Source organism: Drosophila melanogaster, chromosome X, assembly GCF_000001215.4.
Source record: "Drosophila melanogaster chromosome X".
Lineage (NCBI taxonomy): Eukaryota > Metazoa > Arthropoda > Insecta > Diptera > Drosophilidae > Drosophila > Drosophila melanogaster.
Genome location: NC_004354.4, coordinates 8,135,727 through 8,159,403, shown reverse-complemented (window position 1 = coordinate 8,159,403; position 23,677 = coordinate 8,135,727). Strand labels below are relative to the sequence as shown.

Genomic DNA, 23,677 nt, shown 5'->3' with positions numbered 1-23,677 from the left:
CATCATTAAATATTGGGAATTAAATCCCAATCATCACATAAACATGTACCTTGGACTTGAACTAATCCATGAATCCTTCTCGAGCTCGCAGAGGTCACCACCATGACGCATCTGACCTAGAAGTGGTAGCCAATTGAGAGGCGAGCTTACGATCCATGGGTCAACGGGTCATCTGGATGGGCAATAGCTACGTCAATGCGGCGATCACAGTCCAGACATACGCGTATACTATGGCTGGCTGGATGGGATGCTGATACCGAGTGCCCAGTGCAAAGTACGACATTCCACAGCGGATGGATGGATGGATTGCTGGATTGCCGGTTTACGGAGCTCGTATTTGCACAATACAATCACAATCATGTACATATGTCTTATGATATGCTTTTACTCTTTGGAAATTTCATTTATTAAGTTACTACGCCTACAACTAATTACGCACAGGTGGTTTATAGGGTATCTATGGGGTCTACAGCTAGTTTAAAAAAAACTTGGTTTTCTGGCAGCCTGTTATCGATTCGTTGGCCTAAACTAGATTGAGTGACTACAACTAGGTGTGTTAGTACATCGTATCGACTACTACGCATTATAATAGCACTTGACAGTCATATAAATATGTTGGTAATTTAGCCTAATACATAGACGTGGTGTCTCTGGCTGTCTCTCCTCCTCCTCCTCTCACAATCTGTTCATCTAAGTACGGATGATGATGGTGTTTTGCCATGCTCTCCCATTGAGTTTCAAACCCAATTGCAGCACTATGTGGCGGTATGTTTGGTTAGCTCCTTTTGCGGGCAGGCGACTTTGGGATACACAAATTCCTGCCGGTCGTCGTGGGCCAACTGGAAATATGGAAAGAAAAGCATATTGTTACTCAAACTCAAAGGATTCTAGAAATTACAGCTAAGCTGTATTCCAATTCAAATGCAAAGCATAACGATAGAAGCGATATGGAATTGAATGGAATAACCACATCATTCTTCCTTTGAAAGCATAAACATGAATGGTAGCTCTACCCACCTAGGTCTCTTAGAACCGCTTGTTGTCGCGCAGGAAGGCCTTGTGACGCACCTCCTCCTTGAGGCACGGATCGGTCTCCTTTCCGGAGCCGCCCCGCTGAACGCAAACGGTCTCGGCCTTCAGGCCGAAACACTGCGTCTGCACGACATTGAAGAAGAGCTTTCCGATGGCGTTCGCATCCTCGTCGCCGGCCATCTTCAGACACGTGCGGAACCGTAGATCACAGCTGCAGTGTGACAGCGTGTACGGTCGATAGTTGAAGAGATCATAGCGATTGGACATGCCATCGATCCACATTTTGCAGTGATCATGCTTCCGGCAGCATTTGTCCGCCTTGGAAGCGCCGCCCAGATCGTTGTACGTTCCATTGGCCAGATTGCCGCGTCCGCACCACCGCGTGTTGGGCGCAATTAGCCAATCGGAGAGTTGCCGCCGCTCCCGACGATGCACTGCAGCAGCACCGCGAACGCCACTCTCGTCCGTGTGGCTGTGGCTGTGGACATGGGCTAGGGGCACCGTTTCCGATTCGATTTCGCTTTGAGGGTCGCGCAATCTGATGGCCAAGTGCTTGGCATCCGTCCCGGGAAGAAGGCACAGCTGCCAGGTCGCCAAAATCACCAGTGGCATCAGTGCGCAGATAGTGCGTTCGTTCGCGATCCACATCGTGTTGAGTTCTGTCTGTTTTCGTTCTGCTTTTCTTTTTTTCAGCGTACGGTGCCCGTAACTGATTGCTCGCCAATCCGAAAAACACTGCCGTTTTATATGCTCGCCCACCGCCGCCAAAACAAAACGAGCGTGTTCACACTGGCCTGCATCTGCGCAGGCCATGTTGTTTACACGCTATCAGCTTCTAACAACCAATTAAACTATACAAGTGATGGTTTTACATTGATTTGGTGTTAAATGTAAAATAATAACTAAATTTAGCACAATTAACACGCTACCAGCTAAAGTTTTTTGTGCAGTGCGAACACGTGTGTTCTGGTATACTAACGCGACGCCAGTGTTGCACAATCCTCGTTGGATACACAGCTGTTCCGCGGAGTCATGAACGAAAATTATTATTAAAATTGAATTAGTTGATTCAAAGAGGATAGCCAGCAGGCGGCCAGAGGAGCAGCCAAGATGCAGCGAGTCCAGGCCGACCAAAAGCCAGCCAGAATGCACCAGCATGCACATACGCATTCGCACGCGCACAGTTTGCAGCATGCGGAGGAGAAGGAGCACAATAGCAATGAGATGACGACCAACTTGTCGTCGACTGGCCGAATTGCGGCCAGTAGCAGTGCCACGCCCAGCGCAGCAGCGGGAGGCGGGGCCAGCGGAGCACCCACTCCGCCCAAGAGTCTGGCGCTCAATCAGAACCATCACTATGCACCCGGTTCGGATACATCCGGGGAACAGGAGGAGGAGCTGCTGGACTCGCGATACGAGTGCGCCATTTGCATCGATTGGCTAAATGAGCCGGTGTTGACGTCGTGCGGCCATCGATTTTGTCGCAGCTGCCTCACCGCCTGGATGCAAAAGAACAATCAATGCTGCCCCATGGACAACAAGCGTCTGTCCGCCGAGCACGACATCTTTCCGGACAACTACACGCGCCGCGAGATCGAGCAACTCAAGCGAGATTGCCCCAACTCCTCGCTGGGCTGTTCGGTGGTTGCCTCGCCCATCGAACTGCATCGCCATCTGCCCAGTTGTCCCTATCGGCGGCAGCAGGAGCCGCAGGAGGAGAAGTGCCCGTTTGCCAAGATCAAGTGCGATTTTGTGGGCCGACCAGAGACCAATCAGTTGGAGGAGCACCTCAAGGCCGACATGCCGCATCACATGCAGCTGATGCTGCAGGCATTCCAGCAGACAGCCATTGCCACCTGGCAGCCACACAAGCCCAGCACAAGTGGCGCCGCCGTGGAGAATGGTCATGGCCAGCAGCAGCTGCCGCCACCGCCGCAATATGCCAATGGTGTGGATGAGCAGATTGTGCAAACGATGTACCAGAGAATTGTGGTTTTGGAACAGCGGACACGCGAGCAGGAGACGCGACTGGAGAATATGCAAAAGCAGCTGCGTCTGGCACGCCAGCAGGCGCCCGTTGATCCGCGCTACAGCAATGGCACGATTGTGTGGCGCATCGAGCAGCTGGGCGCCTTGGTGGCTCGCCTGCGGGCCAATGCCAACAATCAAGTGTACTCGCACGAGTGCTACACCTCGCCGCATGGCTACAAGTTCTGTGCGCGGCTGAACATTCAGCCGCGGAAACCGCATGTGCTCAGCTTGCATGTGCATCTGATGCAGTCGGAGAACGATTACCACTTGGACTGGCCCTTCAAGGGTCGCATCAAGTTGTGCATGGTGCATCCGGCAGATGCGACGTTGTCGCAGCACGACACCATCATGACCAAGCCGGAGATTCTGGCGTTCCACAAGCCACGCGAAGCGATCAGCACACGGGGATTCGGTTTCCTCGAGTACGCCAACATATCGAACATCATACAGCTGGGCTTCTGCGCCGACGATCGGCTGCTCATCAAGATCGAGATCAATATTGTGTGAATTGGCAATGGAAAAGGAAATGGAAACGCGGCGGCACCGATGTCTTCCGATTGCGTTAAGTTTGCACCAAGGTGGATCGTGAATCATAGGGACCCAAAGGTAAACCGTGCAAGTAGAGAAAAATAGCCAGGTATTAGAAATACATAAGTACGCATGGTAGCAATCATAATTGTCATCTTTTTGAAGCGAATTCATTCCTCTAGCAGTGTGAATTCGTTCCCTAGATAGACAATAATCCCATCTCCAAGGAGTGCTAGCCTAATGCTTGACCTGTTATCACCGTGGCAATATAGTTTAGAACTACTGATAACAAGGCGACCCCGCGATTTGTGTGAAATTAGTCGATCGATCCACTTTAGTGAACTCGTGCGCCAACGTACAACAATATGCAATACCCGATAGCTGACACACACGTATATATATTTTATATAGACCTATATATATATAGTATACGAGAGACCGCTAATAGTCACCGTCTAGCAAGCATCACATTAAGCAATCTTGATGATATTCAAATACTAATCGATATTAGCCTAGTATCCTAGAACTATCTCTTATTCTCTATTTGTATTTCTAGTGCTATACTATTACTTACTATTGGTTCTAGTGAACAAAAGTCAATGCAGATCACGTAAATACATAGGTCTATAATTGGAAAACTTAGTTGGTCTTGGGTTTACCCGTGATACCTTATCAATGCATTTTCAGTGCTTAATTAATCTTTAGTTTTCAAAACATTCTCGTCAATTTGATTGATTTTAACTATATTTGTAACTGAGTACGTCCATTTGGCAGAAATGTCAGCCCTATTTTAAACTAGTTTACTTAATATTGCATCTAGAATTATGCTAGGTTTTAATTCTTCAGTTTATCGCTTCGAAAAACTAGTAATGAGTGAACCGACCAGCGCATAGAATATAAAATATGTACCTTTTTTGAAAACAACGAAGGGGCGGGAATATATTTTTTTAACCTTTAACGCAAAAGCCTCCGTTTATGATCATCAATTTCGTTTGGAAAAAAAAAAAAAAAAACAACAAAGGCTGTATGTATTATTTTATCCCAATACTTAACTTAGTCCATAGCGATACGAACTACATGTTTAGAGCTAAGAATCCCGGGTAGAATGCACACGCTGGCAAGGATTAGAGCCCAGACTCATCTGGACTTGGATCGCTGACAGCTTGGAACCCTCTCCGTTTAGGAAACCCCAATAAAGGACACTTTTGTACCGCAAATCAATCGTTTTATGCATCTGCCTTCTGGTTTCTTACGATTATTAATTCATTTCCAATCTTCTGATTTCTCTCATTTATTATGGCGCAATTTGGAACTTATAGATGAACTACATCTAACCTTATATTAATCCTAGCTAGCTACTCAGTTGGCCAGGCGCCAAGTGGTGGGTGCAGTCTCGGTTTGCTTTACCAGCTGCTCCTCCACATTGAGGTCGATGGCCATGGTGATGGTGGTGGTGGGCGGACTCTTGCCCTCGATCACCTCGATGGTGACCGATTGCGGCAGCGGCTTCACAGCTCCCTTAACTCTCGCCGGATCATGGCTGCGCATGTGGGCATTTAGACCGCCGGACTGGGCGAACGTCTTGCCGCACAATTTGCACGCGTACTTGCGCTGCTCAGAGTGGAGCAGCTTGTGCACCCGCAGCGCCTTCTTCCGTTGAAACGTGGAGCCGCAAACGTCGCAGACGAAGGGCCGCAAATTGGTATGCGATACAGCATGGACATTGAGGTCATGAAAGCTATAGAATGCCTTGCCGCACACCTCGCATTTGGCCGGCCTTTCGCCCGTATGGCGACGCATATGCGCCGTGAGAACGCCTCGATCTCGGCAAGGTCGTCCGCACACCTCGCAGATGCAGGGCATGCGACCAGTATGGCAGATACTGTGCGAGGAGAGCTCCTTTTGCGTGTAAAAGGTCGCGTCGCATTCCGGACACTTGTGCGGCTTGATGCCACTGTGTCGCTGGCGGTGGCGCATCATGTTGCCCGACTGGGTGAAGGGTTTGCCGCAAATGTCGCAGAAGATTCCCGTGTGCTTCCAGCGATGGCCGCGCAGATCGCGTTCGGTGCGAAATGTCTGGTTGCAGGCTTCCTCGTTGCATTTGTACACCTTCGGCGGACCTTTCCGCTTCTTGCTATTGCGTTCACTGGCGGATTTGTCCAGACTTCCGCCGTTGGCTTCGCTGTGCTTTAGGCGGCGATGGCTCTGCAGGCTGCGTTTGGTGTTGTACGCCCGGTCGCACTGATCGCATTGGAAGAGCATGTCCTTCGTGTCGTTGCTGTCCTTCGTGTCATCATCATCCGATTCCCCCTCCTCCTCCTCGTGAGTTTCATTATGCTCCGACTGCTCGCCGCCCGTCCAGTCGAGTTCGATGTCCAGCAAATCCTCGCGAGTCTCCACCAGGGTGTTCTTCATGGCCGCTGCACGCTGGTAATGCTGGCGTTTGGAACCTTCCTCCTTCTCCTCCTCCTCCTCCTCTAAGTCCGGGCTAGCTTCCTTTGCCAGTTCCTCATGTAGCTCCTCATTTCCCTGTACTTCGACGACGTCCTGGGCAATGGGATCGCTTTCCAGTTCGTTGGAACACAGCGAGCTGGAGCTGTTCGTGAAGTGTTTCAGCCGGAAGTGTTCCGGGTAGCCGTCCAACGGCAAACGCTGGTCGCACAGCAAGCAGCTCACTTCGTAGGAGGCGGGTGCACTGAATAAGACCTCGCCGCAACGCAGATTGTGGTAGCCACCGGCCACATCCGGCGGTGGCTGCACCTTGATCATCGCGGCTTGCTCCCTGGTCTGCCTGTGTGGAAGTGGCGGTCAACTGGCTCCGGATTAGCAGAGGATTCCAGCCGTTGGCGTCGCTTTTTTGTAAGTGTTTGTTTCAAGGGGGTGGGGAAGGGTGGTTTTCCCCAGCTGATGGTAGTGTTGGCTAACGAACCGCAGTGTTGAGCTTACCTTGGTTGTGGCGCCACATTTGAAATGGTATTTACTCCGATAAGTTCGTTATCACAAGTAGTTTCTAGTCATAACTTGGCGGAAAATCATCATGCAGCTTAAAGAATAACTGTTTTGAACAGCCAATTATCACTACTAACGAACCCTATCACTTTTGGGCGGGCATAGAAAAATTTATTTTTGTGTCATATTTTTCATGTTTTTTAAGGGGTAACATTAAATTAAAATTTGCAAAAAAATGGAAAAATTTTGAATTCGCAAATTTGAATGCAATTCGATTGGAAATTTCATTACGAGTTCAACGAGATATGACATACCATATTTGGTCAATTATTTTCAAAGTTCTGGGCAAAAAACTGATTATTTTATGAGGGAAATTCGGAAAACCGGCTTTTAACAAAAACAGAACAAAAATTTAACAAATTTTGACGCCAATTTTCATCAATACCTTGTCATATTGATGAAAATTAATAATAATAACATCGTCACAATCTTTTATCAAGTTCTCCGAAAATAAAGGATATGTAACGGTACATTCTGCCATTTACCAACGGTAAAACTTATCGATAACCGACCGCGCCTATCGCTGTGTATTCGGATTTTCGTATTCGAGTATACACTTTTTTTCGGATTGATTTTTCGCTGTCCAATTGGAGAAGTTCGAACGGGATAGGACACACAATCCCCGAGAGATATCCATAGAAGCGCCATCTCAGAGCAACCATGTCGGAGGCGGCGGTGCCAGCGAGCAATGCGAACGCGAATGCCACTGAAAAGATGGCCAGTTTGGTGCGAGAGGCGGAGAATTTGAAGACCAAACTGGAGGAGGAGCGCCAGAAGCTGAACGACGTCAATCTGTCGAACATCGCAGAGCGGCTGGAGCAGATCGCCTATGTGAACATCAAGCCGCGTAAGGTGCTCAAGGGCCACCAGGCGAAGGTCCTGTGCACCGACTGGAGTCCCGACAAGCGTCACATCATCTCCTCGTCGCAGGACGGACGTCTGATCATCTGGGATGCGTTCACCACGAACAAGGAGCACGCCGTCACCATGCCCACCACCTGGATTATGGCCTGTGCCTACGCGCCGTCGGGCAATTTTGTGGCCTGCGGCGGACTAGACAATAAGGTCACCGTGTATCCGATAACCTCCGATGAGGAGATGGCCGCCAAGAAGCGCACAGTGGGCACCCACACCAGCTACATGTCGTGCTGCATCTATCCGAATTCCGATCAGCAAATCCTCACGGGCAGTGGCGATTCCACATGCGCTTTGTGGGACGTGGAATCGGGCCAGCTACTGCAAAGCTTCCACGGACATTCCGGCGATGTAATGGCCATCGATTTGGCTCCCAACGAAACGGGCAACACCTTTGTCTCGGGCAGTTGCGATCGCATGGCCTTCATCTGGGACATGCGCTCTGGTCATGTCGTTCAGTCCTTCGAGGGTCATCAATCGGATGTGAATAGCGTTAAGTTCCATCCTTGCGGAGATGCCATAGCCACTGGATCGGATGACAGCAGCTGCCGGCTGTACGATATGCGAGCGGATCGCGAGGTGGCCGTGTTCGCCAAGGAGAGCATCATCTTTGGCGTCAATTCGGTGGACTTTTCGGTCAGTGGAAGATTACTGTTTGCTGGCTACAACGATTACACCGTCAACTTGTGGGACACGCTGAAATCGGAAAGGGTCTGCCTGCTGTACGGGCACGAGAACAAGGTGTCCTGCGTCCAGGTCTCGCCCGATGGCACCGCTCTATCCACCGGCAGTTGGGACTACACCATACGGGTGTGGGCCTAAGCCATGTGGCACCTTATTGTTGGGGGATGCATTTGTCCAGGACAGATGCCGTCTCGCTTTGTTTTCCCTCTCTTCTGATTTGTTTTTTTTTTTTTTTTTTGTGTTGTGCATCGCATCTCTAGGATAGTTAAGTTACGGATTCGGTGATCCCCCAAGTGTGTACATATGTCTCATGTCGGGATTGCCAGCATGGATGTCTTGGTTACCGCAGTGTTATGCTTACTACCAGCTGCTGTACCAAATTGAATCTAAATATATACATGTATATGCATCCAAGTGTAACCAATATGCGACTAGTTATAAGTTCCTGTTCGAAATAAATGTTGAGCTATAGACAAACTGGCTTCTTTGTGCGCCCATTTGAAAGTCCATGTTGGAGTAACGTGTATCAGAACATTTATTGTACATACGTGGTTTGTCCTAGTCGGAAGCAAGGTCTTGGCTTAAAACTAGCTAAACTAACAGATATAACAGCTTACACACGACTTCTACTGATATGTAGGTACTAATTTTTGAGACACAGAAATGGAAGGCTTCATCACTTAAATTAAAAAAGAACATTTGCGGCCTTAGATTGGAAAATGTCTAATACTATTTACAGATATATATATATATGTGAAAAGTTGGAACGAAAGAGTCGGGTGTCCATAAACATTGATAAGCTATCTATAAAATCTAGAACAGTGAACATTGTTTGTGGTGTATCTTGAATATCTTGAGTTATATGGAAATAGAGCTTAAGGCGACAGGAGGTTTCCACTCAGTTCGGTCAGTAGGTGAAAAGCATCTCGATGGGTTCCGCCTCGGCACCCTCCGTCGCATTTACGGACGCCTGGAGCTTGTGCGCTCGCATATGAGCGGATAGACCTGCCGCCTGGGCATAGGCATTACCGCAGATCTTGCACTTGAACTTCTTGATGCCCAAATGCAGATGCTTGTGGTGATAGAGCGCCTTCGGGCGGGAGAAGGCCGAATCACATTTGTCGCACTTGTAGGGCTTCTCGGTGGAATGCATGGCCTGGTGCTCGTTGAGCAGCGACTTGGAGGCAAAGCGGCGGGCACAGGTCTGGCACTGGAAGGGTTTCTCGCCCGTATGCGTGCGCCGGTGGACGATCAACGCCTCCCGGTAGCGGGATCTATAGCCGCACAGCTCGCACACGTAGTTCCGCTCCTCGCTGTGGACCCGCCGATGCGAGGTGAGGTTGTGCTGGTTGACAAACGACTTGCCGCAGTTCTCGTGCTCACACTTGAATGTCCTGGCGCCGGAGTGACCCTGCACATGGCGAAGAAGGGATCGCGAGCTTTTGAACACCTTGTCGCATAGCTGGCAGGCGAACTCCGTGTGCTCCTTGCGACGATGCTGGGCCAATGCTCGGTCCACATCGAAGGTGGCTTTGCAGTCGACGCACTTGAAGGCCTGCGGAAACGGATGGCTCATCTTTAGGTGGGTGTTTAGGTATTTCTGCGTCGTGTACCTCCTGTCGCAGTGTGGGCAGTTGTAGTCCTTTGGTTGGCGCTGCTTCTGCAGGGAAAAAACATATTCAGATATTGGATTTCCTTCTTCAAGTGCACGTACTACAGTTTTTCTACCTTAAAAACAGACTGGTGCTCCTCCCCGTCCTCATCCGGTTGATAGTCTTGCGGATTTTCCACGCCCAACAGAGCCTCCAGAGCGCACCCCTCGTTGACGGATGCGGAGGAACTGTCATGATCCGGCTGCCACATCGTATCGATGGTCTCCTCGTCCACGGACTGTTTACCCCCGAGCACCATGATGCGTAGTGGATTGCCCTCGTCCTGTTCCAGTCCCAGCTCCTGTTCCGCGTCCTCCTCCTCCGACAGAACATCCTCGTTGGGCAGGTACTCTTTCTTGAAGCTGTCCACAGCCAATGGTTCTGCGCTGACCCCTTGGAACTCCTGTTCCTCTCGTGCTAGTCTGCCCAGTCCCGTGACCGTCTTGGTGAGCGGTCGGCCCTGCTTGTCGAAGTGCACATTACGGATATGGCGGGCGAAGTCCTCGAATCCAAAGTGCTTCATGTCGCAGAGCAGGCAGACCAGTTGGAATCTATTCGCCTCCGGTTCGTAGAAGATCTCGCCGCATTTGGGACGCAACTGCTGCTGGGCGTGCAGGCGGACGTAGTCGACGTTGGCGAGGCAGTGTCTCAACATTTTCTGATTCTTATTTACATTAAAATTGTTGCAATATTATTTACCAAAATTAAAATAAAATATGTAAACAAAATTTCGATCGACTTCGATAGACATTTAGTGCAGACTCAAACCAGCACTGATTTCACAGCCATTCAGCTATGTTTCAAACCAAACTAACCGTTTGACCGAATAAACTACAAAATAAATTTTAAGTTCAAAATTAATTATATTTGATCTATGTATATTAAATAGCTAAGCAATATGCTCCTCTCAAGTGTTACCAATTTGTTACCAGACTCTTAGAAAGTGATACTGCCTGTTTTATTTATAAGGCACTTCAGTTGAAATAACGAATCGGTTACCCGGTTTTTTTAAATTTGAATATGACACAAAAATAAAATGTTAATTACTCCACTGAATTTTATGCAGTGTTAAACTCGCGCCGATGAAAAACACTTGAAACCACTCTTTTGATCTGCAGATCCTTCAGATCCGTGGTTTCGGTGGCTCGCTGGTTCCTCTGGCGGTGAATCCGCTTGTGTTGGGCGTAGCCCGCCGCCTGAGCGAACGACTTGTCGCACTGGGAGCACTTGAAGCGCTTCCCATCCTCGTGGAGCGTCCGGTGATGGTACAGGGCCCGCGAACTGGAGAAACCCACGTTGCAGTCGGTGCAAATGTGCCGCTGGCGTCGCTCGCCGGCGTCCAAGTGCCGCTCCAAGTGGCTTTTCAGCTGATAGCTGGCCGGGAAACGCGCCTGGCATTGCTGGCAACTGAAGGGCATTTCGCCGGTGTGTCGCCGACGATGGATCTGCAGATTCCAATAGATGCGCGTCCGATAGCCGCAGAACTCGCACATAAGTCGCCGATTATCGGAGCTGGCAGCTGGACGTTCCGCCGACATGGTCGGTCCGCGTGTGCCAAATCTAATCGTCGGCACTATTGTTAGACGCACCCCATCCAATACCATCTTGGCATTTGGCCGCTTTAGCAGCAGTCGACCGATTAATTGCTGTCAAAGGTACCAAATCGCTTGGCTAATTTTAAACGCGGGCTCTCTTTTGCGAATCAAATTCATGTTATGTATATTTATCAATACAAAAAAGTTAACCATTCGAATACTAGCCACATCCGGTTGCCGAGATTACGGCGTTCGATTTGGTTCTTGGAAGCATTGTGTGCTTAATGTATAGTTTAAACCTTAACAAAGTTTAGTTATTATTTGAGTTGGTAGTTTAGAAAATTCATGGAAATGTAGTTTAGTCTTAGTACTTACAATCGAGCCAATTAAATTTGCCTCAAACTAAGTTCACTCGAAACAGATTAACAAACTTTCAGTTTATCTAAAACTAGGGATATTATTTACAGTGCGTGTCAAATAAATTCGATGGAAACCCGTGAAACGAGGACCGAAGAGTCACATGATACCCGCTCCATGCCGGAGCAATGCAAAAAACCATTGATTTCTATGGTAATCCTATATATAGCCTATGCCTGAGTTCCTGAACTTAAACGTCGGAATTGGAAGATACAAAACGTACAACTTAGACTACGACCTCGGTGATCCGGATCCTATCCGTTGAGCTCGTCGTTCCGGTGCTTGCGCATATGTCCAGCGAGACCGGCGGCCTGGGCATAGGCATTCCCGCACAGCTTGCACACGAACTGCTTGGTGTCCGCGTGCAGGAACTTGTGGTGGTAGAGGCCTTTCTGTCGGGAGAAGGTCGCACCGCAAACGCTGCACACATGCGGTCGCTCCGTGGAATGCATGGCCATGTGCTCTCGCAGGCCGGAATGGGAGGGGAATCTTTTGTCGCACACTTGACACCCGAACGGCCGTTCGCCCGTGTGGCTCCTGATGTGGACGCGCAGCGTCTCCTTGTTCCGGCAGCTGTAGCCGCAGCTCTCGCAGACGAAGTTCTTTTGCTCCGTGTGCACCTTGCCGTGATTGCGCATATGACGGATGGTGAAGAAGCGCTTGCCGCAGCCGGGATGCGGGCAGGGCACGTTCCGTTCGCTGGTGTGCTTGAGCTGGTGGCGTTTCAGTTCGTGTCGCGTCTTGTAGCGCCGCCCGCAAACCACACAGGCAGCGCCGCCATGCGCCTGCACCATGTGCTCGTCCAGCAGGCGCAGGCGCGGCAATTGGGCCTCGCATTCCAGGCAGGTGAAGATGGCGGAGCCTCCTTCCTCGCCGTTGTCATGATCCCGCTTTAAATGCTGACGCAGACTGTATTTGCCATGGTAGATCTTGCCGCAGTGCTCGCACTTGTACTCCTGGGCAGCGGACTTGACGGGCGCATCCTTGGGCGGCTCGTAGTCCGCGTCCTCGCTGTCCACATCCGGCGAGAGAGTGTCTTTGTGCTGGCGCATTATGTGGCGTTCGAGGACCTTGCGGCTCTGGTAAACTTTTGTGCAGTGCGGACACGAGTGCGGAATCTTGGCAGAGTGCCTGCCTTCGCTGTCCAGATCCAGCTCCATGCCGCACTCCTCCTGCTCGGAGTCTTCCTCCTTGTAGTCCACCTTGAGGGCTCGGACTTGACGTAGAGATTCGCTGGTCAGCGACTGATGGTCCTGCCACTTGATTATGCTTCTGCCTGGCCGCTCATCTTCGTCCTCATCCTGCTTTTCCAGGACAACGCGCTCATCGTCGCTGTCCTCGTTGTGATCGCCACCAATCTCGTACCAGGCAAATGGATTCACCTGCGCCACAATGGGCACCGGCGAGTTAGGCTCCCGCTCACGATCCCGCTCCTGCTTGAGATTCGCACCGGCGTCCGTTGCCTCCGTCTTCAGCAGGCCGTTCTCGAAGTGAATGTTCTGGACGTGGAGCAGGAAGTCTCCGAACACAAAGCTCTTCATCTCGCAGAACGCACAGTCGATGCGGAAGCTGTGCAGGCTCTGGAAGTAGATCTCGCCGCACTTGGCGTTCGCCATTCCGGCGTACGTGTCCGGCTTGAGGGACTTGAGCATGATTGCGGCTCCCACCTGGCCGTTGCTCCCCAGGATTTGCTCCTTTTTTCGAATATATTCGCCGTTCTAATTGGAACGCAAACTTTTAGTCTTGGCGTCAACAGCTGTTTTTATTGGAGGTGCCACTGTGATGGTAAGCGGAAAAATAAACCGAGTTGAAACCAGTTCTTTATATGAGACATCTTTATTATTATTTCATTTACTTTTGAAATGTTAGTGACAAAAGTATCATATCTTACTATTCGCTGAAATATTTATACAAATTTCCAATATCTAGATATAATTATAGCTATTTTAAGCTTATTGGCTATTTTTTAGCCACCGTCGTCGTTTCGAACGATAGACGCAGTTATCGAAGAACGATAGCTCCGATAGGCTGCGTTGTGGCAACACGAGATTCCGGTATTGAAATTCCGAATTTCCTTGAAAGATACAACCATTGAACCGCCAGCTATGCATCCCGATCTCACGGAGCGCATTCTCCAGCATTTGGAGACCACCGACAAGGCGGACACACTGGACCTGGCCGCACTCTTTGCCGAGGATCACCAGAAGATTGTGGGCTCATTGAAGAGCATACAGGCGCATGGCGAACTAGTCACCGCGGAAACGGTCACCCACAAGAGTTTGGGCCTCACAGACGAGGGTCGCGCCGTCGTGGAGAATGGCAGTCATGAGGCACTGGTCTACGACCTAGTTCCGCCGGAGGGAATCGCCCAGGCGGCTCTAATGGCAGCCGGTGGCGCAAATGCCAAAGTGGGCTTTAGCAAAGCCATGTCGCACGGCTGGATTTTGGTGGACAAGAGCGTCACGCCGCCGCTGGTGCGCCGCAAGGTGGACACCATTACGGATGTGGTGCGCAATCAACTGCAGCAGGTGGCGCTGGGAAAGGGTGACCAGCTGCCTGCCAAGGAGGTGGCCGACTTCAAGAAACGCAAGCTCCTCCAGGAAACGACCACCAAGAGCTTCGTGCTGGCACGCGGCCCTGAATTTGCCACCACTCTCACCAAGTTGGAGACGGATCTCACGGTGGAAATGCTCGCAAATGGATTGTGGGACCAGCTCAAGTTCAAGGCCTATAACTTTGATGCGTTGGGTGCACCACCAACGCGTGGACATCTCCATCCCTTGCTCAAAGTGCGCACTGAGTTCCGGCAGATATTCCTCGAGATGGGCTTCTCAGAGATGCCTACGAACAACTATGTGGAATCGTCATTCTGGAACTTCGATGCGCTCTATCAGCCGCAACAGCATCCAGCTCGCGATGCCCACGACACCTTCTTCGTGAATCATCCGGCCAAAAGCCACAAGTTTCCGCAGGACTATCTGGAGCGCGTGAAGAAGGTGCACTCTGTGGGTGGCTATGGATCGAAGGGTTACGGCTACGACTGGAAGCTGGAGGAGGCGCAGAAGAATCTACTGCGCACGCATACGACGGCCGTGAGTGCGAGGATGCTGTACAAGCTGGCCAACCAGGAGGGCGGCTTCAAAGCAGCCAAGTACTTCAGCATCGACAAGGTGTTCCGCAACGAAACACTGGACGCCACACATCTGGCGGAGTTCCATCAGGTGGAGGGCGTGATTGCAGATGTTGGTCTGACGCTGGGCGATCTCATTGGCACGCTGTACGAGTTCTTCAGAAAGCTGGGCATCACGCAGCTTGAATTCAAGCCGGCGTACAATCCGTACACCGAGCCCAGCATGGAGATCTTCTGCTATCACCCCGGCCTGGCCAAGTGGATCGAGGTGGGCAACTCGGGCGTCTTCCGGCCGGAGATGCTGCTGCCCATGGGACTGCCGGAGAACGTGAATGTAATCGCCTGGGGTCTGTCGCTGGAGCGACCCACCATGATCAAGTACGGCATCAACAACATTCGCGATTTGGTCGGACCCAAAGTGGATCTAAAGATGGTGGAGGAGGGCCCCATCTGCCGGCTGGATCATGCTTAATACCTTAAAAAATCAATAGGACCTGCGATCAAATTGCATTTTTTTTCACACATGAATGTTCCAAAACATATTTATAAATAAAAGTTCCGCCACAGAAACTGGGTCTATATTGATAAGGGAAATATAACATTTGGCGAACCATTTTTGTATTTTCCCTCCAAACAGCTGTTGTTCAGGGTTGTCAAGTGCAGCCGATTTATGCTATCTGCATTTTAGGTTATTGTTTGAGGGAAGCATATCGGGTTTATAAAATTCGGAAAATTTTTAAAGAAACTGCTTAGAGTGAGAATCCTAAAATATGTGAGAATAATAAAAACATGTTTGACAATCAGTCAATCAGTTGAAACTATTTGACAACTTTGCCACAAAACAACGTCAAACGAGCGAAGAAAACAACAAAGGAGAGACGCAAAAAAGAAGAAAGAAAAAAAAAAATAAACAAATTCGTCATCGTCGCTGGAGTTTGGGCCTTGAAAAATGGCAAGCAATCCGAAGAAGTCCCTCCACCAGGCGATCCAGGCCGAGTTTGGTCTCCAGCCCACCAGCGATTTGTCCAAATTGAGCAGTATAAGTGGCACGAGCCCAGAAGCGATGCCAAAATTCACAATTCCGCAGCTCAAAATTCCACAGCTTAGAATTCCACAATTGCAGCTGCAGACGAATGCGGATGCCGCTGCCGAGCAGGAATACCGCCGAGAGGCGGAGGCACACAATCAAATGCTACTCAATGAGATCCAGTTGAGGCAACGGCAGCGATCGGAGGGCGAAAACAAGCCGCAATCAATGGGATTTGTGTTACCCCAACTGGTCGCGATGCCCAAGGAGCCCCTGAACATACCCCTGCTGACAAGGTTGGAGAGCGGCATGAAGAAGCTGGATATAGGCGATGGGACAAAGGTGAATACAGCCACGTCAGCACCCCCACTCATTGACCTCACGTCCACGATTATCGCCAGGCATAAAGGCGCACCGCCCAAGGAGCTGGCCAGCAAGGCGCGCCAGTTGACCAATTGTGAGCCTTTTGCCATACCCTTCATTGCCTGCGATCGCGGAAGAAGGAGCACGACCGGTGTAACTCTCTTGGCCAGCAAAAGATCCATCAACTACGACGAGGACGTGCTGGCCGATCGGTCACCAGCGAATAGCGACTACCGGGAGCAACCGGGACCCATTGGGCTCATGCTGGACGAAATGGTGGGCTATCCGGAGCCGAGAAAGCCCCGTCTAGTGTACGCCGTCACTCCGCTGGAACGGCAGCACCTGCGAATGTGCCAGTATAAGGATTACGGCATCCAGGTGAAGAGATTCCGCTTTGATACTCCCTCGCCGGATGAGCTCGTCAAGCAGGCGCTGCAGAAGTCCTGGCGCTTCTCCCGCACTTGACTCCAGTTCATCCTGGTAGTTGACAATTACCAATAAGTGAATAAAAACAAAAAATCCACTACGTTCAAAAATAAAAGCTGTCTGACTTGATTCTTGCAGGGAGTTGATATCACCCATCGATTTAGTAACTAATTAGTTGGCCATCCAATCCCATTCTTTTGTGGCGCAAATATATTTGCGAACAAGTATATTTATGATTTTAGTATTAAAATATGTAACAATATTTATGTTGTTTATATGAATTTATCAAAACGATCATTAGAATGTTTTCACGCCTTATTTTATTTTGAGCCGTGGCGTCGAAGCTTATTCGCGTTTCAGCCAACGGTCACACTACACAGTCGGTCACACTATTGTTGGGCAGCAAGTCTGGGCACACTGCAACTTTGCGAATAGCAAAATCGCGAAACGCAAAAAATTATATTACTCCCATAAAGCACAATTCGAACGTAAAGTGAACTACTAACGTATAGAAAATAAACACAAAGAGCATAACATAAGAACAAACAACAAGGAGGCGTTTAAATATTTATCAAAATAAGTTCTCTGTTCTTGTTGTGCCTCTGTGTGTTTGTGTCTGTGCGCTCGTTTAACTGTGTGTGTGCTCCTTGCGTGTCGGTGTGCGGTGCCTGTGCTTTGGTGTGCGTGTGCGTATAGCTGTCACTTTCTGGCGCGCACACAAGATATATACACACAGAAATTTGAAGAAGCGGTGCCCACCACACGGCCCCCTCCCCGTTCCAGACAACCATCAACGCCACCAGCACCACCACCACCACCCCCTCCTGTTGGCGCGGCTCGGCTCGGCTCGGCTGGATGTGTGCGCCCGGTTCCGGTGCCTTTTGGTTACCGTTCCCGTGCATCTGGACCTGGAAGCAGTGTGTGCGTGCGAGTGAGCGGGCACGATAGAAGTTGAAAGAGCAGGCGAAAGGAGCAAGAGCAGGACGACAGAGGAGCTCGAGTTGCCGGTACCGTTACAGGTAATATTTATATGTGCGAGACACTCGGCGCAAGTGTGTGTGTGTTAGGTGGGGGTTGAAGATACGGATACAGATACATGGATACATTCCAAAGCGGCTGTATGTGCACTTTTCGCTGTTTCCCCAATGCACATTTAATTACTTATTTATTTTTGCGTTTAACTCGATCGTACCCCTCTTGCCGGCGACGCTCATGTTTTTTGTTGTTGTTATTTTCGGTAATTTATTGCCCCGCCTTCGATAAGATGGAAAATTCCAAACTGCCCACAGATTAGGCGTGTGTACATACATACAGAAATATACACACATTCTGGTTCTGTTTCTGTTTTCTGTGGCTGCTGTAACTCAACGAAAGCAAAAAAAAAGCGTCTGCAAACGCAGACATTTGACCTTGTTGGAGACAATAACAACAAGAATAGCAATAACAACGGTAGTGAAAATAGCAAGAACAGCAACAACCCACGCAGACGATTGCATTTGCGATTGTCGTTTTGGAAATGGAAAATCTAAATTGAATCTTTCTTTAGAAATCTGAATGTGAATCTAAGGCAAAAGTTAATAGATTACCCATATACACACGCTCGGGCAATTATCACAATAACATCGTCATCAGGGTCGAGCTTTTATCAGATCCAGCCGCTCACGCACACACATGCAAGCCAATTATCAGGTTTTAATTGCCAAAGCACGCACAACTAAACCCATTCCACTATTCCAGATCAGAAGTGCACAAGGGAAGCAGCAGCAGCATTAGGACTGTTCCAGTTCCACTTCCCAGTCCCGTTCCAGTATTCCAGAGAAGGTGATCGAAATAAAACTAAAACTAAAACTCGACCAACGCCAGCAGTGAGAGCAGTATTCAAAAGGCAACGCAGAGTTGGAGGAGGAGGAGCTAGTGGACGCGGAGGACACCAGGAAAGCCCAGGAGAACTCCCCCCCCCTGAGACCCTGAGATGTTGCCATTCACCCCGCAGGTGGTCAAGCGTTTGTTAGCACTCAAAAAGGGCAACGAGGACAACAGCGTCGAGGGCAAGTGGTCAGAGAAGGCCGTCAAGAATCTGGTCAAGAAGATCAAGAAGAATTCGCAGCTGGAGGAGCTAGAGCGCGCGATCTCCACACAGAACTGCCAGACGCGGTGCGTGACGGTGCCGCGCAGCAAGCCAGCTCCCGCCGGCGAGCATCTGCGCAAGGGTCTGCCGCACGTCATCTATTGCCGCCTGTGGCGCTGGCCCGATCTCCAGAGTCAGAATGAACTAAAGCCCCTCGATCATTGCGAGTACGCCTTCCATTTGCGCAAGGAGGAGATCTGCATAAATCCGTACCACTACAAAAAAATTGAACTGTCCATCCTGGTGCCCAAATCGCTGCCCACGCCGCCCGACTCCATTGTGGACTATCCGCTGGACAACCATACGCACCAGATACCCAACAACACCGATTACAATGCGGCGATCATTCGCAGCGCCTCGTTGAGTCCGCCGCAGTACATGGAATTGGGCGGTGCCGGGCCCGTTTCCGTATCATCGTCTGCCAGTTCGACGCCAGCGACTGCCGCCGGTGGTGGTGGTGGTCCCTCCTCGTCGTCGTCGTCGTCATCGTCCGCCGCCTCCGCCTATCAACAGCAACAGCAGCAGCTGTCCTTTGGCCAAAACATGGACTCTCAATCGAGTGTGCTTAGTGTGGGCAGCAGCATTCCCAACACCGGCACCCCGCCGCCCGGCTATATGAGCGAGGATGGTGACCCCATCGATCCTAACGACAACATGAACATGTCGCGTCTAACGCCGCCCGCCGATGCAGCGCCGGTGATGTACCACGAGCCGGCCTTTTGGTGTTCCATCTCCTACTATGAGCTAAATACGCGTGTCGGCGAGACGTTCCATGCCTCGCAGCCCTCGATCACGGTGGATGGCTTTACCGATCCCTCCAATTCGGAGCGCTTTTGCCTCGGACTGCTGTCTAATGTGAATCGCAACGAGGTCGTGGAGCAGACACGTCGCCACATCGGCAAGGGCGTACGGCTTTACTATATTGGCGGTGAGGTATTCGCAGAATGTCTGAGCGATTCGTCCATTTTCGTACAGAGCCCAAATTGTAATCAGCGATATGGCTGGCATCCGGCCACCGTATGCAAGATACCGCCCGGTTGCAACCTAAAGATCTTCAACAACCAGGAGTTTGCCGCCCTGCTGTCGCAGTCCGTGTCGCAGGGATTCGAAGCGGTCTACCAATTGACACGCATGTGCACCATCCGCATGTCGTTCGTCAAGGGCTGGGGCGCCGAATATCGCCGCCAGACGGTGACCTCAACGCCCTGCTGGATCGAACTCCATCTGAACGGGCCGCTCCAGTGGCTGGATCGCGTGCTCACACAGATGGGTTCGCCACGGCTGCCGTGCAGCTCCATGTCATAAGCGCACGGCCGGTTCCGGTTTTCAATCTTCCCCCTCCCCCAATTTTCCGCACAGAAAGCGCCGGAGTTTAAGGCCCATTTTTGGGTTTGAAAGAAGATCCACAGAAATCCCAGTAAACGGCTCTGACAAGTAACACTGACGATGAATGGATACTATCCTCAAGAATTTGCGGTAGTCAATATCGTTTATTATCGATTTTTATTCACATTCGAGAGAAATTTCAATGGTTATTAAGATGAAATTGGTATGCAATCAATGTGCTTTTGTTCGGCTTTGTAGTGATGTAGTTTAAATACCCTCTGTCAGGGTATAAAATTTAATTATGTCACTAGCTCTAGAAAAAGTACATTTCACTTGCCGAAAGCTGTACAAATTGATGTTGAAAAAAACTACTTGAATCCTTGATGTAACAAGAACTTCCGCATCATCCAAAAATACTATATACAGCTCTATTCATGTTGAATATGACCCGAGATTCATCAGTGTTACTAGTCAGCAGCTCCGCGGGATATCAAAATGAGAATCGGAATTGGTTTCAAAGAGAAAACCAAGAAAAATTCTGAGAGCACATATGAAATAAGTTCAGGCAAATTATATACGAGTACATAAATGAGTAATTGAAAAACAAATGGTAGATGCAAACCAGATGCAGATATATCTATATACAAAGAGCACACACTTACATGTGGGATATATATCTTTACAAGCATATATGAGAGAGAACATGTATTTGGCGTTACAAGTTTAGGACTATATATTGTGTAGGTGGAAACGTGGAGAGAGTTACAGTTTTCGATAAGAAGCAACAATTTTTTTAAACATTTTACATACAAAAAAAAAAAAAAAAAAAGAAAACCAAAAGCACATGAGGAAATAACCGAAATGGAACCGACCAGGAACACAAAAAAACCAAAAGATACCCCGAATCTGTGTGCGTAAAGTTGGTAGCGCTAGAAGCGAGAGAGTCAAAATTCTTTGAGAAAGAAGCAAAACAATTAAATTGGTGATTTGGAACAAAAATGAATGAGCAAAACAGGAACTGGGATTTATCAAGCTTGAAGCTTACACACACAGACACACTACCATACATTGCAAATGTACATAAGACCAAAATAATGAAATTATTCACGCAGGACCTCCACTTGATCGAGTATGGGATTATAGATATATCCGTTTGAAGATGGTTGTTAAACGTTTCGATTTTCGCTTAGTACGTGTGTGTTAAAAAATTCGTAAACTCTTAAAGCGCAGTCAGCTCTTGTTAGTCGTAATATCCGTAAAATGCGATCATATATCCTATGTGTAAAGCACTTGCCCAACAAAATTTGAATGCCGCAAGCCAGGTCTGGCCCATCTAAGGTGCCATTTTGTTCAGAACTGCATTTATTGTGTACCAAATGAGAGATTCTTGATTCTTTTACAGCATCGTATTTGAAACGATAGCTTAACCAACCAATATGCAATATGGTTTGCCGTTGCTGGCCGGATTTTGCTTGGCAAGTGCACGTTTTTCTTGGGTCTAGATCTTAAGTCTATATATGTAACAAAATTCGCTAGCTTATCTTAACGTTTAAAGAGCCCAAATCCAGTTTAAGTTCAAGTTCAAATTGTTTTTACGTCAATATTTGCTGATTCTTTTAATTCTTTTGTTTTTTTTTGCCCATTGCTTCGCTGTTACGACCAAAAATAACTGTACCGCCTGGCCAGTGTTGGGCAGTGAATGGTGCGTGGCGGGCAGTGTTGCCTAGCGCACTTGTCCTCTGGTTCCGGCGAAACTTTAATTTAAGTTTTGTCTATTGTTTGCCCCCTTTGTTGCTTTTAAGTTTCTCACGTGTGCAGTTTAGTGCTAAGACACTTAGTCCTGATTGTCAATCAATCGAATAAACGACCGCGAACGAGATTGTGTTTTGTTAATTGGCTCTAATCACTGTTTTTAATCAAACAATTGTTTTCGTATTTCCGGCTAAGCCCGCAAATAATGTAATGTAATCCTTAAGTTATGCCTAAACGAAACAAAGCAATGCAGGCGAACATGCAACAGCAACAGTCAACAGTCCTCCGAGGACACAACCACAGAGAACCAGCAACCCCGTACCCGTAACTTTATAAAGTATAAATACAAATATATACATATATCTAATATGCAAGCATGCAGATAAAGACAAACAGAATCGTATATATAAATAAACACTTATATTGAATGGAAAGCGCAGACCAAGCCCCCTTCCGGGGGGCAGCTTAGGGTGGGGCGAGTCTCGGATTCGCCTGGAATTCGATTCGAATGGACAGGGAAATCGTACCGTATACTAACATAATCAAAGTGCTCTCGAGCTGTCAACGCTCGTGCACCTTGAGGTGTTGCTTATGATTGGATTTGCGCAGAAATCGTGCTGGACAGAGTGGACAGGCAAATGGTCGCTGCTGGGTGTGGGCAATCTGGTGGTGCTTCAGCTCCGAGGCACTAAAGAATCTCTTGCCGCACTCCGGCTGTGGGCATGGGAAGTCGCGCTGATTGTAGTGCCGCTTCAGGTGGATGCTAAGATAGCACTGATCCGTTAGGACCCGGCTGCAAACCGGGCAGGTGAAGCTGAGCGCAGATGTATCCCGTTGCTCTTGCTCCGCCAGCGGATGTTCGGGATCCGGATCCGTTTGTGCCGCATGCCTTAGCTTTGTGTGAATGCGCCGCGCGTGGATGGAATGAAAGGAGAGATGACAGTCGGTGGCCAAACATGGATATGGTTTCTCTCCCGTATGCAAGCGTCGATGGACAGTTAGGTAGTTGGCATACCGGAAACCCTTGCCGCAGATATCACATTTGTGTGGCCGCTCCGCCGTGTGGGTCACTGCATGGATGCGTAGCTTGTTCAGTTGCCGGAATCCCTTGCCGCACTCCACGCACACATGCGGCTTCTCGTCCGTGTGCGTCATCTTGTGGATGCGCAGATTGTAGGCTTCCGAGAATCTTCTGTCGCATATGTCGCAGGTGTGATCCTTGCCAGTTGTTCGGTGGCGTTTAGTGGTTGGTGTCCGCTTGGGCTTGCACATGTCTGTTGGCTTATGTTCCGTGGTGTTTCGCTGCTGGAGAGCCTGAATGAAGGAGATTGATTATGGATTCATTAATAGTGTGCAATTTACCATTTGGACCGTCAACTCACCCCATTCACAAGTTCCAATAGATCGTATTCCGAGCCCGGATTCAGCAGCTCCATCTCCATTGGCAATCTTTCTCCGGAGAGATCCTCCAGTTGGGCAAACAGTTGCAAATCCTCGAGGCAAACGTCATAGTTACCCAGATCGTCGTCCGCCAAAGTGGCGTTTGCCATTTGGGATACGGGATCTATGGATCGCATGATGGTCCTCCGCTTCCGTTCGGACTGCTGTTGTTTGGCCAACTGACGATCAAGACTTCCGCTACCGCAGGAAAATAGACGGCAATGCCAATGGAGTCCGAACGAGCGTCGATAAGATTACGCCGTGTTTAATTATGTAGTATAT

At 49.3% G+C, this 23,677-nt stretch overlaps 11 protein-coding genes across 15 annotated transcripts; 5 read left to right on the top strand and 6 right to left on the bottom strand.

Annotated features, from left to right (window-relative positions):
* Positions 1–55: 55 nt before the first annotated feature.
* GIIIspla2 (Phospholipase A2 group III) lies at positions 56–1,776 on the bottom strand. 2 transcript variants are annotated; one of them, NM_001298079.1, is made up of 2 exons: positions 1,018–1,776; positions 56–839 (listed from the first exon to the last, which is right to left on the bottom strand). In NM_001298079.1, the coding sequence occupies exon 1, from the start codon at positions 1,678–1,680 to the stop codon at positions 1,027–1,029; it is 654 nt and encodes a 217-aa protein (NP_001285008.1). In that variant the 5' UTR covers positions 1,681–1,776; the 3' UTR covers positions 56–839; positions 1,018–1,026. The 2 variants fall into 2 exon arrangements, with proteins under 2 accessions (NP_001285008.1, NP_572454.2); NM_132226.3 differs by having other exon boundaries at positions 387–839.
* A 241-nt stretch (positions 1,777–2,017) lies between these two features.
* Positions 2,018–4,805, top strand: Traf6 (TNF-receptor-associated factor 6). Its single transcript, NM_078525.4, has one exon. The coding sequence runs from the start codon at positions 2,143–2,145 to the stop codon at positions 3,568–3,570; it is 1,428 nt and encodes a 475-aa protein (NP_511080.2). The 5' UTR covers positions 2,018–2,142; the 3' UTR covers positions 3,571–4,805.
* Positions 4,806–4,870: 65 nt separating this feature from the next.
* CG18262 (uncharacterized protein) lies at positions 4,871–6,456 on the bottom strand. Its single transcript, NM_132225.2, has one exon. The coding sequence runs from the start codon at positions 6,358–6,360 to the stop codon at positions 4,951–4,953; it is 1,410 nt and encodes a 469-aa protein (NP_572453.1). The 5' UTR covers positions 6,361–6,456; the 3' UTR covers positions 4,871–4,950.
* Positions 6,457–7,128: 672 nt separating this feature from the next.
* On the top strand, positions 7,129–8,673 carry Gbeta5 (G protein beta subunit 5). Its single transcript, NM_132224.3, has one exon. The coding sequence runs from the start codon at positions 7,261–7,263 to the stop codon at positions 8,335–8,337; it is 1,077 nt and encodes a 358-aa protein (NP_572452.1). The 5' UTR covers positions 7,129–7,260; the 3' UTR covers positions 8,338–8,673.
* Positions 8,674–8,717: 44 nt separating this feature from the next.
* On the bottom strand, positions 8,718–10,621 carry CG10959 (uncharacterized protein). Of its 2 annotated transcripts, none has more exons than NM_132223.4 (2): positions 9,928–10,621; positions 8,718–9,859 (listed from the first exon to the last, which is right to left on the bottom strand). In NM_132223.4, the coding sequence occupies exons 1-2, from the start codon at positions 10,504–10,506 to the stop codon at positions 9,107–9,109; spliced, it is 1,332 nt and encodes a 443-aa protein (NP_572451.1). In that variant the 5' UTR covers positions 10,507–10,621; the 3' UTR covers positions 8,718–9,106. The 2 variants fall into 2 exon arrangements, with proteins under 2 accessions (NP_572451.1, NP_001259324.1); NM_001272395.1 differs by having other exon boundaries at positions 8,718–9,853.
* Positions 10,622–10,698: 77 nt separating this feature from the next.
* CG15336 (uncharacterized protein) lies at positions 10,699–11,455 on the bottom strand. Its single transcript, NM_132222.3, has one exon. The coding sequence runs from the start codon at positions 11,387–11,389 to the stop codon at positions 10,910–10,912; it is 480 nt and encodes a 159-aa protein (NP_572450.4). The 5' UTR covers positions 11,390–11,455; the 3' UTR covers positions 10,699–10,909.
* A 93-nt stretch (positions 11,456–11,548) lies between these two features.
* Positions 11,549–13,565, bottom strand: CG2129 (uncharacterized protein). The gene has a single exon (NM_132221.4). It carries the CDS (start codon positions 13,453–13,455, stop codon positions 12,058–12,060), a length of 1,398 nt encoding a protein of 465 aa, NP_572449.1. The 5' UTR covers positions 13,456–13,565; the 3' UTR covers positions 11,549–12,057.
* Positions 13,566–13,801: 236 nt separating this feature from the next.
* alpha-PheRS (Phenylalanyl-tRNA synthetase, alpha-subunit) lies at positions 13,802–15,500 on the top strand. The gene has a single exon (NM_132220.4). The coding sequence runs from the start codon at positions 13,909–13,911 to the stop codon at positions 15,403–15,405; it is 1,497 nt and encodes a 498-aa protein (NP_572448.1). The 5' UTR covers positions 13,802–13,908; the 3' UTR covers positions 15,406–15,500.
* Positions 15,501–15,568: 68 nt separating this feature from the next.
* On the top strand, positions 15,569–16,854 carry CG17982 (uncharacterized protein). 2 transcript variants are annotated; one of them, NM_001298078.1, is made up of 1 exon: positions 15,569–16,854. In NM_001298078.1, the coding sequence occupies exon 1, from the start codon at positions 15,883–15,885 to the stop codon at positions 16,786–16,788; it is 906 nt and encodes a 301-aa protein (NP_001285007.1). In that variant the 5' UTR covers positions 15,569–15,882; the 3' UTR covers positions 16,789–16,854. The 2 variants fall into 2 exon arrangements, with proteins under 2 accessions (NP_001285007.1, NP_572447.1); NM_132219.2 differs by having other exon boundaries at positions 15,799–16,854.
* Positions 16,855–17,124: 270 nt separating this feature from the next.
* Smox (Smad on X) lies at positions 17,125–22,363 on the top strand. 2 transcript variants are annotated; one of them, NM_001298077.1, is made up of 2 exons: positions 17,125–17,768; positions 18,487–22,363. In NM_001298077.1, the coding sequence occupies exon 2, from the start codon at positions 18,722–18,724 to the stop codon at positions 20,180–20,182; it is 1,461 nt and encodes a 486-aa protein (NP_001285006.1). In that variant the 5' UTR covers positions 17,125–17,768; positions 18,487–18,721; the 3' UTR covers positions 20,183–22,363. The 2 variants fall into 2 exon arrangements, with proteins under 2 accessions (NP_001285006.1, NP_511079.1); NM_078524.4 differs by having other exon boundaries at positions 18,487–21,013.
* On the bottom strand, positions 22,358–23,580 carry CG2120 (uncharacterized protein). Its single transcript, NM_132218.3, has 2 exons — positions 23,338–23,580; positions 22,358–23,269 (listed from the first exon to the last, which is right to left on the bottom strand). The coding sequence occupies exons 1-2, from the start codon at positions 23,530–23,532 to the stop codon at positions 22,517–22,519; spliced, it is 948 nt and encodes a 315-aa protein (NP_572446.2). The 5' UTR covers positions 23,533–23,580; the 3' UTR covers positions 22,358–22,516.
* Positions 23,581–23,677: the final 97 nt, after the last annotated feature.